Source organism: Gloeophyllum trabeum (assembly GCF_000344685.1).
Source record: "Gloeophyllum trabeum ATCC 11539 unplaced genomic scaffold GLOTRscaffold_00004, whole genome shotgun sequence".
Classification (NCBI taxonomy): domain Eukaryota; kingdom Fungi; phylum Basidiomycota; class Agaricomycetes; order Gloeophyllales; family Gloeophyllaceae; genus Gloeophyllum; species Gloeophyllum trabeum.
In genome coordinates, this window is record NW_006920413.1 from 218,766 (window position 1) to 230,704 (window position 11,939).

At 51.0% G+C, this 11,939-nt stretch overlaps 3 protein-coding genes across 3 annotated transcripts; 2 read left to right on the plus strand and 1 right to left on the minus strand.

Moving 5' to 3' along the window:
* Positions 1–126: 126 nt before the first annotated feature.
* GLOTRDRAFT_92076 (uncharacterized protein) lies at positions 127–2,898 on the minus strand (the record flags this gene model as incomplete). Its single annotated transcript, XM_007865865.1, has 4 exons — positions 127–261; positions 333–381; positions 798–2,631; positions 2,688–2,898. 4 exons carry the CDS (start codon positions 2,896–2,898, stop codon positions 127–129), a joined length of 2,229 nt encoding a protein of 742 aa, XP_007864056.1.
* Positions 2,899–9,431: 6,533 nt separating this feature from the next.
* GLOTRDRAFT_38358 (uncharacterized protein) lies at positions 9,432–10,152 on the plus strand (the record flags this gene model as incomplete). Its single annotated transcript, XM_007865750.1, has 4 exons — positions 9,432–9,721; positions 9,781–9,862; positions 9,922–10,045; positions 10,100–10,152. 4 exons carry the CDS (start codon positions 9,432–9,434, stop codon positions 10,150–10,152), a joined length of 549 nt encoding a protein of 182 aa, XP_007863941.1.
* Positions 10,153–10,729: 577 nt separating this feature from the next.
* GLOTRDRAFT_38533 (uncharacterized protein) lies at positions 10,730–11,529 on the plus strand (the record flags this gene model as incomplete). Its single annotated transcript, XM_007865758.1, has 3 exons — positions 10,730–10,794; positions 10,899–11,128; positions 11,207–11,529. 3 exons carry the CDS (start codon positions 10,730–10,732, stop codon positions 11,527–11,529), a joined length of 618 nt encoding a protein of 205 aa, XP_007863949.1.
* Between the last annotated feature and the right edge of the window lie 410 nt (positions 11,530–11,939).

Below are 11,939 nucleotides of genomic sequence, written 5' to 3' on the forward strand. Positions count from 1 at the left end.
TGTCTACAGCGGTCGATCCATGAGGGGTAGGTGCATATTATATCTTGTTGCCTTGCGACTCTGGCCCTCAGGGATTAGTCTTCTCTGCCAAGGTTCAGGGATCTCAATGGAACGGTGCTTGGCCGATTACTCCTTTAACTTGGTCAGGACCCCACCCGCAATTGCTAGTACAGAGGGCATTAAGGAGTCCAACAATGGCCAAGTTAGTACGGAACGGATGCCATTGGCAAACTGCAGGGTATCCGCACCGGCAATGACTAGCTATAGCAAAACAGGCTGAGACTCAGAAGGGTTACGAAGCGGGTGTGACGAGCGCGATGAGTCACACGCACTGGCACCTGAGATTTGAGTCTCCGGGACGCTTCGGGCAAAATCGAAAATCTTGATAACATTTCGCTGGCAGTTTCAGTCTGCAATTGCGCGCAGAAAAACCAGGCATTGAACGGATGCTACATTGTAAGCCCAACATGCAGATACAATACTAGTAAAGACGACAAGTCCTCCCACACAGCTGACGCAGATAGGGGGTATCAGATAATACGTGGCATCCCTCCCTTGAAAAGACGATGATGATTACACTGTCAACAACACAACAACAACAAGCCCAGCGCGAGTAGGAAACAACAAAGGGAATGAAACTGAAACAGTGCGGCACGGACGACAACAACAACATGCAGACAATAATAAGACAGAAACCGACAAGCATATAAGAATACCAGACAGCTCTGGGGGCTGGATCCGCGAGTAAAGATGCAATATCTCTAGGAAACCAAGTAGGTCTCTCCACCTGTCTTTACTTCTTCCTCCCCCCCGTCTCACGCTTTTGGCGAGTGGCAGGGTTCCCATGTGTCTTCTCTTTCGACCGTCTGGCTGGCACTGGACGTGACGACAGAGGAGGTATCTTTATCTTGAGACTCTCCGTCTCGGGAGCGGCTCTAGGGACCGAGGCAGAGGCAGAACGCGTGATTCTCCCAGTTTGCTCTTGGACCTCTGGTAGGGCGTCCGAGGTTTTCCCAGTGGAAGCCGCAGTGGAAGGGGCAGCGACACTGTCTTTCCACTTGTGAACACTGGTTGTCCGTCGACGCGTTTTTGTGTTTGGTGGACAACTCTCCTTGTCCTGCGCATCTTCACACACGGCGTTGACTCTGCGTTGGTTTACGGCGGATGCCTCAGCTTTGCCCTTCTCTTTGCTCTTTCGAGCGCCGACCTTCCTTGGCTCTGACTTCTTCGCTATGCCCGGCTGTGTGGGGCTTACCTTGGTGGCTACTCTTTCTTTAGCCTTGGCCTTGCCCTTGGACTTCGTGGATTGTCTCGCGGCCTTCTCTGAGACCGGCTTGGCTTCCTCGACCACATCAACTTCGGACTCCCCTTCATCTTCGAGCTTGAGGACGACCTGACGCTCCTCCTCAGCATCGCCATCATTCACGGTCTCGAGTTGTTTGTGAAGCTCCTCCTCGGAGATGGCGGATAATGCCTTGCTCTTTCCGTCGGCCTTGCTGTCGCTCCTGGCTCCACTGTCCACGGCGGGCGTGATTTCAGACCCGACGAGAGTTGTACTCCCAGTCGACGGCGTCAAAGAAGGTTGTAAGTGCGGTAATCCGGAGTCCTTTGGGACACCCCGCAGACGTGCACTTTGTCGTTCCGGCGCCCGTGGCACCTTGATCACCTTTGCCTTCTTGGCACAGGTGTTCCACTCGCGTTCCTGGGCAGGAGGGGATACAGTAACTTGCGGGGCATTAGGTCCGGTCTCCTCGACTTGAACGTCTGCCTGCGGACTAGTGTCGACATCTTTCCCCTGATGATCATTTTCCACCCCATTAGCGTCTGAGGACGTCTCGTTCTCCCTTAGTTGCAGAGGTTCGAGATTGGCAATTACGCTGGAAGTAGCTGTGGCCTTCGCCATTGACTTGAGAACTCGATCGGAAGGAGGTGGGGGTTCTCGTTTTGTCCTCTTGACGGGTGGCCTGATGACTTGTGCGTCGTCGCCGTCCTCACCCTCTTTCCCAGCTTCTCGTTTTCTTTTCGCAGACTTTTTCTTCCGTGACGTTACCTTTGATTTCCTTGTAGCTTTTGTTGCTACCTGGGGCGGCTCTGGAGCTGGGGCTTTTGCCGGCATTTCGCGATAGGTAATCAGCGGAGTGTACCACGCCCTAGGTACAAGCTCCCAAGCACGGCTCTGTCTGTCTAGCACGTCATCAAGACTCGTTATCCGGGAACTATAAGGTTCTGAATTCGGGACGACTATTCTGCGAGGACTTCGCTCTGTTAGACCGCCCCATGGAGGTCGTGTCAGCTTTACTATGATAGTTGAGAGGACGGTACACGCACTGAGTTCCTCCCACATTCTCCTCCAACTCTCTTCCCTCTTCTCGGAACACCAAATAAGCCAGTGCGCTGGCCATGCGGGACTACTGATAAGGAGGAACGCCGCAACTGCAAAAACTCGAGGATCATCGGGGGGTAGGGGTGCATTTTCTATAAACTCCTCTCGCGTTGCAGACCAACCCCCAAGCCGGTCATGGGCTTTCTGAACTTCATAGATCCATTTCTGGATAGCCGGATGGTACTCGTGTACCAGCTCGTCAGGTCCCACCTGCCCATCGCCACTTGCCACACTCTCACGCGATCCAGCTATCATTGCAGATTAGTAGGGGGAAGATAGATAGTAGCTCAGAAAGAAGATTCACCTGGTCGAGCAGCTGGGTGAGGATCAATGCCAAGTTCATTGCCGGTGATTTCCTGGCGTGCAAATGATAGAGGGAACTCGGAGCCAGCCACATCCTCTATGGCGAAGCCTTCCTCCGATCCGGGCGAGAGTGAGGGCGAGAGTGGTGGCGAGGGAGCACAATACTCGACGTTGAATATAGCCTGACGTAGGATGTTGCCGAAGGATGTCATAGATTAACAATATGCTTCTGGTCGTCGTGATAGTTATTGTGGCCTCCTGAGGTGTAGGCCTTGGAAATCGACATACCTGTTGAAATCTGAGCGAATATATATAGGAGACGTGTCGATATGGTTGTAGAACGTAGAGCCCTCAAAACTGAATGAAGCAGGTGTGTGTGCACGTCTCAGGTGGTAAAAGTGCAAGAGGATGAGGTTGGACGCAGTGTGGCCAGACGCGGTCACAGGCGTGGGAGCATACTCCGCAAGGAAGCACGAATAAGCGCTTACTTGAGGCCTCATTGTTCTTCGTTGGTAACAGCAGAGAGGAACGAGTGCTGCGATTATTGCAAGAAAGGATGTCTGCTATTTTTTTTAAAAGACGTTCGGCGGGATGGCCAATATTTATGCTGCTCTGTCTGTTGTGGCGCGCGAAGTGCAGGTGGCACCTCTGGAAGCAAACCGACTCAATCTCGTAATCATCAAGATACCCACGCTACCGCGTGCTTTCTGCCGCAAATGACTCTTTCATAACTACAGTCCTGTAAGTAAGTTATATAAAAAAGAAACTGGCGTCGATCTATGCTGATATGAGCGTGTTATTATCATCGATTCATGAAGTTGGAAGTCGATAACAAGAAAATGGTGCGGAGATCTGGCTATATTTATTGTTCTCCACCAACAGACTGAGCATTGCGATGAATTTCAGTCTTCGTTTCTCGGTGCAGCACAGGCATACAGAGGTATCTACACCTAGTCAAATATGCGAAGATGTGTTTCACCTCAGTCCGCTGGATTTTTAAGGCGACTTTGCTACCAAACGAACATTGTCGGCTAAAGCGTTCGTGGAATTAGCGACCATGGAGCAGAAGAATGTACGCACCTGTGCACCGCCAGACGGAGGCAAATGCACTCTAAGTACGATATGCAAGAGAGTAGACACTTTCGTTGGCTATCTCTGATAGTAATATTAATGAAGCAACGAGATACTGCCAGTAACAGCCCAAGCACCAGTCACGGTGTATGCGGGCATGGACGCGTCCATCTCACAGATGGCTTTACACTAGGGCAATATAGAGATGGTCACAGAGGCTCGGGCTTGTCCCGGCGATCCTGATCTCCTTCAGCTAACAGCAGCGGACTCGTGATTGCGCTTTAGTTTCTTCACCACTTTCAATCGCCCCTTAGTCATATTGATAGAGCGGCGGGTACGGGGAGTCACAAATGATCGGTCAGCACAATGCAGTAGACCTAATGGAGTCCGAAGGAGTTCCCTAACGCGAGATAGTCTGGTGATCAGTCGCTACTCTCCATGCTCTGATGGAGTCCAGGTGCAATCCCCCGGTGGACTGAAATCCTCGTCGCAGAGACATACGTAGGTGACTGATTGGGCACAGGGACGTGACCGATTCTATCGAAAGATTCTGGGTTAGCAGGCTCAAAAAGGATCAAGTGAAGATTACATCGGGTATTCCCTAGAACCATAGCGATATGTTATATGCTGTTCGTGCGCTCCGAGTACTGATATGTGGCGCATCACCTGTAAATGAACGACTCCCTTACTGTCGATGGACTGTCCTGCGCGGTCCACGGCAAGGTTCAGAGGAGCGTGGGCAATATGACGCTCTCGTATAACTCATCCACGTCAAACTTGACATGGATTCGTCGCCTGTGGATGTCGAGGCGTTGACCCAATTGTAGCCAAATTGCCGCCGTTGCGCAGGAAAAGAGTGAAACAATGCACTTGCAGATAACGGACGCACGAAGGACAGCAATATTTTATCAATTCTCGGAACTGAGCGTAGGCGGTCGCAGAGGAGTGTGAGCGTGAAGCGTAAATGTTCCAAGGGCTCCAAGAAAATCCTATACGTCGGGAAATATTGGCTTACTGTCAGCTGGTAAAGCCAAGATAACGTACATTAAGAGATGAAAGTCATGGTGACATATCCAGGCACCAGAAGGTGAGATGTATCAGTGTGAACGGCCTCAAGATGCTGTTTCAACTGTAAGCTGACTTGGATGAAGGATATCAGCAATTGTTGACGTGTTCGTAACTTGCAGTCACCATGGATGAGACTAGCTAGCGAAACGCACACCTAAGTCAACGCCACCATTCGATGCGAAAATGAAGGTCAGGTCATGACCTGGATACGTGGGGCGCTTCTGTATATGTTCCCGTGGAGAAACGAAAGACGCGCTGCAATGCCCCTAGTCAGTTAAAGAATCTTGCAATGTAGCGTACGTGAATAAGTGACGCATGTTATAAACATCTTAAGGTTCAACGCTGAGCCCGTAGCCACGTTATGGGGCGGAAAACAGGCCATTGCTCCGTTACGGCTTGCAGACATCCGAGAAGACAATCCAGAGTCAAAACCCTCCAACAGCAATGATGGTGTTCCAGCATATCCAGGGTTTGTGCGGAGCTCAAAGAGAGAAACCTCGGCTCGGCCAAATTTCGCGACTATCATGCTACAGCGGACCCATATAGGCGTATGGGATGGGGAGGGAAATCGATAACGGCAGTCGAAGGTAGAACAGCCCACTTTGCAAGCTCAAAATTCAAAAGGCGGAAGCGCGCGAGATGGAGCGTAGAGCGAGTTACGACTTCGGAGGCAAGGAGCCTAAGTTGCCAGCGCGCTGGTGGCGATGCACTTCCAACCGTCTCCCCGAGCCTGAGGAGCCCGGCTTGACACTTAAACCAACGACAAGTCAAGAAAGTAGAAGCGAATCGCAATAGTTCTGGGCTCCACATATACAGTCATTTGATGGTTTGCGGTCTGACTGGGGAACCCTAACCTCTAACCCACCAGATTCACGAACCCGACGCGTGATCCAAAACATTAGCCAAATGGAGTGGGTCTTCCGTCGTTTGCTGCCCGTGACGATCGCTCACCCTGAGCTTTCAACTTACGGGCATGTTACTTGTTCTAACCACATCATCATAGCCTATACCGGGATGGATCCACAGTTGCGTTTCCAGGGAAGGCCATTCAGGATGTCGTCGACTTTGAAGATTACAATTCCGGGACAATGGCACTTTTGCACCGCCCGTACCACAGATTTATACCTTTAAGTACTCGTGGAAGGGTTTTATATCTAACTGATGCGCTAGGTGAGTTCAATATCGTGTCGTATTCCCTCGACAAGGGCGATGAACGCCTAGTTTTCCTCGAGCAGAACAAAAATCTACTCAGCTGTTTCCTCGAAGGATATGATGCCAGGACTTAACTTTCAGATAGAAGAACTTCGTCTTGCCGTGACGCCGGCAGTCGTAGCATGTACCGGGACTCCTTCACACATATCGCCGGTAGACCCGCCCGGTCAAGCCGCACCATATGACCTAACTCACAGGGGAGGCGTCGGCTCAGAGTGGGGACCCTCGCGAGCTTCCTGGATAAGCTTGCCATTCCATTGCATGCGAACATGCCCGTTTCCCCACCTGCCACTCAGTGGAGAGCCGTGTTACAGGGGTTCATCTAGGCTTCATGATGAATCCGCACTGTATCCGCGCTCTACGCCAATCCATGTTCAGTATTGTTCGGCACATAGAATGCCCAGGTGGATCCGTCGCGATGCCAGAAATCGGACCAGGTGATTGGTGCGTCGCTCGTCCTGCCGCTTCGAGTCCTTTCCAAGTGTAAATGATATTATTGATGAGCGCTTCATAGCATTCTTTGCCTACTTCTCGGGAAGATGTACCAGCTGACACGGGAGGGCGGCGGCCGTCCCGTACCTCTTCGCTCGCTGAAAAGTCCAAAATAGTGGGTGTAGTTCAGAGCTGCGACGAAGCCCAGGTCTTCTCTCGGCCATCACATGACTGAACGCGGGTGTTCGTGTTCTGGGTTTATCATCCGCCCTTCTCCAGGACCCATCTTTCCGCTATATAATCTTCCCATGGATACAGCCAGATGACCAAGTTCAAGCCGAAGCAGACCTAGCGTCCCAAGCGTTCCCAAGTACTCGTACGATGACTTGTCCATATTACCGGAAAGGAGAAAGGCTCGCAATATCCAGCATGTGAGTGTTGCTAGTTTCTAGCGCAACGTTTCCGTCCTCGGGACCTTTAAAAACTTCTCCGAGTTTCCTACATTATGGGTACTTGTCTATCTCACGCACAGCTGAGCCAAACCTCCGGCTTGCAAGACCTCATACCCGACTGTCGGTGGCGTGTCGCGCGCAAAATTGGTTTGGTCAGAATCTGCGTGTATGGCGAGCAGCGGAATCCGCAAATCATACCCCTGCCCGAGGAGGCGTTTCTTTATCACCTCGCGCCACGTATATTCCAAGAACGCACCAACTCAGCCTCAATGGACCAGGAATCAATTCTCCCTTGTCTCTGAAGGCTGCTTTATAGTCGAGATTCCGTCCCACATATTTACAATGTACGTCGACCAACTTTTACCACGTGACTCGTCCTCCTAACCATGGCGTCAAGCATTTTAATACTAGCATCACATCGCAGAGTAATCCATGAAACGGCATTGGCTTGCCCCAGCCCCCAACCCAGAAATCTTCTATGACCTTGAATACCGATGCTCGCTGTCAGTAATCAATGTGGTACCTTCATTGAGATATGCTGTATCTAGGTACGTTGGATCTTCCCCAGCCGAGATCGTCGTTTGCCTTCAGGTCTCCAGATTGACTCTGGTACCGAGAGATCGTCTTTGTTGAATGAAATGAAGAACACAGATAATTCGCCAGGTTCCATTGGTTCGACGGACTGAAGGACGCAAGTTCTGTAGATCAATCATAATCGCGAATAATGTCATGACGATGTTGCGGCTGGAATACACAAGTTCTTTTGTTACTCTGATATGCGGGATCGCAACGCCTTCGTTATAAGACAAGACGATGCAGACCACATCTAACGATCCGCGACTTCTGTGTTTTAGAGCTGAAGACGTCGTTTCACCAGGAGATAATATCGATGTGAGTTGGTTGCCCCTTATTTCTTCAGACGATGATGAATACTGCGCAGGTCACGTACGAGAGCAGTCAGGGTGAGTCAAAGTACTATCCGCATGCAGCAGACCCCAGTTTCATGTTCGTTGACGTTGAGCTACAATAACTTCGCCGTATAATAAGATCGCGCTCTTCAGACGCGTTACATTACACGACAGGCATGTTGCTGTGGAGCTCCAGTCGACGAGCGGGATGGTCAGCTAGATGCAAAGGTCCACCCAAAATACCTTTCTCTGAGTAGGTTCCTGGTGCCACCGTATCATGAGACCCAGAAGATCATACCCGTGGTTCACTGGGAAGGCTAGTCCATGAATGCATGACGTTTCTACTCAATTATTGTCATCATGAAGCACAGTCTGCACCCGTTGAGGACGAGGGCTTCGACATACGGCGGTGATACCAGTAGGCACGCACGAGGACTGTATTTCAAGAACCTCGTCAGCCTCTCTGAGGGATAAGGCACTGGGAACCCGTGCAAGGCATTGCATTGCACACATGAACCGTCTTTAAGGCTTGATATAATGTCGAGCATTGAGGTACTACTAGTTCGAGACAGTACTAGTATCGCTTTCAGTCACTGTAACAGTCGCGCGAGGCGTGAGATACCATCCTCAGACCTTATTTGAAACCATTGCGAGCATGAGACACGCATCGAACGGTCATATGCTTGGCTATGTAGTCCGTAGAATCCATGAGAGGTAAATATCTTCGGGGCGACAGGATGAAAACAGGACTAAGCCCATAAAGGCTGTAAATTCCCTTCTAGTCGACGTGATAGGTTGTTTATCGGCATATTCCGACGGTTATCCCGAAGTGCCTTGCTTCCTGTGTTCATATCTCTCAGATCAATCATGGCCATGCTTACTGGGTGCGCTCAGCCCCACCCAGGGCAGCGCCTGTAAGCTTGTTCGCATCCTCAGTCTACTAGTTTCGACATCGTACTAAATTTGTGGCCTGAATATGAACGTCTGGCTTGGGACCAAGCTATTTGTGGTGGATTTACCTCTTAAACACGGCTGTCTCATGCATTTTGATCTTTGACCTTGACTGTGCCGGTTATCGATTCCAAATATGCCGCTCGATTTTCTCGGTGTCCAGTTGGTCACTGAACTCAGTTCCGTGGATGAGGACCTTTGTCTGCTCATCTGTTCAGGTGGATGACATATCCCTGCGCTCCGCCTGAAAGATGTGGAAGTTGGCGACGAATCAGCGAACTTTCCACTCGCGTTATTGATTATCGAGGTCAACCAGGAAGATCGCAACATCGCGGAAGGGCTCTATCGATGTTCTTCTTTGCGCTGCCTGTGGGACGCCGGTCACGCCGTACACGTTGTTTCGGGACCATCTTCCTTCCGGAATCCGATAACATTCTGTGCATCGCAGAACACCGGGTCGGATCTGACGCTGTACTGTTATGGCTCACTCAGCGCGCCATGACGCGCTTCACATATCCATCTTTGGCTTAGCGGATACTCCTCGACGAGTATACAAAATGGTAGACTCTGCATCGAAGAAAGGCGGCCACTGTCTCAAAACCCTGATCCAAGGATTGCAGCGCGTTGCTGGGCGGGGCTGAATCGCTTTCCATGACGCACTACGGCCTTCCCTACTTCCTTGAGGACAAGACCGGCTCTTTGGCGGGCTCTGACTTCGTGGACATCCATGACCGAATGCGACTGAGTGTACGCTGTACAGCGCGTGATGCCCACCGATGCGCCTTCATGATCTATAATATGAACCCTTCCGTGGGCGGTCTGCTCAAGCCTTGTGCTGTTCTGGACTTCGGACCCAATAATACACTGGGGACAGTGGCAATAGGTTCCGGGTGTCATATACCCATGACCCGTTATCTCACGAAGGTTTCGCCTTTGGGCAGGTAACGTCCACTTATTTGGCTCTCAAATCGTCTGGCTTTCAATGTTGAACGAAATGTAGCTCCCGCACGAGAAAATTCATTGCGTCTGATGGCCAAGAGTACCGATGGAACTGGCGTGCTAGGGATAACTGCGAATGGGTCGTGGGTGTTACGTTCATATCCTGTGAAAGCATTTCCCTAATGGATCCTTCTCGTCCCAGTGCCAGAACGGCAAAAATTATATGGTGGCATGCTACAATCTGAAACTCCCCGAAGAGCCGCCCTACAGTGGCTCTTCGGGATGTATGCTGACCATAGAGGAGGCGTACTGCCATCTCGCTGTCGGTGAGTCTTGGTGGTAGCGTACCTTGGCTTTGTCCCTCATGCCTGTCCGCTTAGAGTTCCTGGCGTCGCTAATGATCATGCGATATATCGCCGCATACGACCTTTAACGCCACCCGAAATCCCGCTTCCATTTCGCCTGATGCTTCTTGTCCATTCTGGTCTCTCTCACTCAATTGTACTGCAATTCCGCACTCACAAGATCAGGACCTCATCCCATGGACCAGTCATTTTACGTGTATATCTGTGTCCAGACGCCCGCAGCATCCACACGAGTACTCACTTATCTGTATCTGTACATAGTATAGTTGTATCATAGCGCGCATGTCAGCTTTGTACGATATAGTCGATCATTCTATGTCCTTTAATACCGCAATCACTACGGTGTCCAAGCGTTCTTGTCCACTCATTACTTGCACATAAAGTGGGATACGGAGGCAATTCCTCGAGATGGTGCTTCTCGCTCTGATCGCTGTCTTTAGACAGTGCCACAACGCCTCGCGGATGCTGTACGGGTCGGACGCTGGGCGCTCTGACGTCTGCCCTCGGGGAATCGTACCGCGACAGGGATCGGTCAACCTGGCCAAACAGGGCCAAGATCTTATAGACTCCGGCGAAACGCCCAACTTTGTACGTGGAACGCTCGCAAGCGACTCTGTCCCTACGTTGTGCCTCGATCGCGACGCAATGCAGCCACTCAATGGCGACGGCCAAGGACGATACAAGGTCCACATCGTGGGGAACAGCGGTACGTACAGTGAAGACAGTACTTATCTGCCTTGAAACCTCATGCACCGCGTTTCCCCAGGGGCGGGAAAGGTAAATATATGCGAGTCGTCTTTGACAACTGCTATAGTGAGATATTTCAGTCTACACTAGGAGCAGAATTAGCGCAGATGCTGCGTGTCCCATACATACCTTTGGACACCTTATTCTGGGAACCAGGCTGGAAGAAGACTTCCGTCTCTGCTTTCCGTGCCAAAGTTCGTCGAGCTTTAGATCAAGCTCCAAACGGTTGGGTTGTCGACGGAGATTACTCCCGGCGTGTCGGCGACTTGGTCGACGAGGAAGCCACAGACATTGTGTGTGCGTATTCCTTCCTTTGTGGTTATACACACGAGCCTTTGTGGCTAGTTCCTAACAGGGGGGCCGCCGCTCGTGTAGGGCTGGACCCTCCTTTACTGCTATATTTTCCTCGGCTCTGCGTCCGTACGGTGTTCCGACTTCTCTCGCTGAGGCCGCCGTGCAGTCCAGGCTGCGAGGAGAGGGTGCGAGAAGCGTTCTTCTCTACCAATAGTATCTTGTGGTGGTGTCTTAGCCAGCACTGGACTGTTCGCAAAAGAGAAAGGACAAAGCTGCGAGAAGACGCAGTAGAAATTGGGGGCAAAAGACGTCGGATCGGCGGATGGGGCCGAGAGTTGCTTCTGTGGAAGCGAAGTGTGGAAGAGATGCTGGTCATTGGGGGCGTTACTCACTCCCAGGCATGATATTGATATTGAGCGGAGTTTCAAATCTATAAGAGGCAAGTTCGCGTGGCTCGCGACAGATGCTTGGGGAACGCTGGGGCAGGGATATCTCGTCTAAGTCGTTACGGAGCTTCTAGAATCAATATTATAGTAGAAGTTAAATAATGTAAATTTCCTGAACTTGTGTCGGCGCGGGCGTATCAGCCATGGTATTGTGAGCGTGAGGCGGGAGTTGCCGAACCATTAGCACAGTTCAAACTCAGCTCAATATCATGAGTGACTTGTATACGGGGATTTCCTGCACAATAAAATCCAAAGATTTTGTTTGAGTACTCTAGCATGTTGTACCTATAGGATATACTAACCACAAAGCAGGCGCCATCTCATGGGGCATTGTGCACCCAGAGTTCCGGTCGCAGCCACCCTCGATA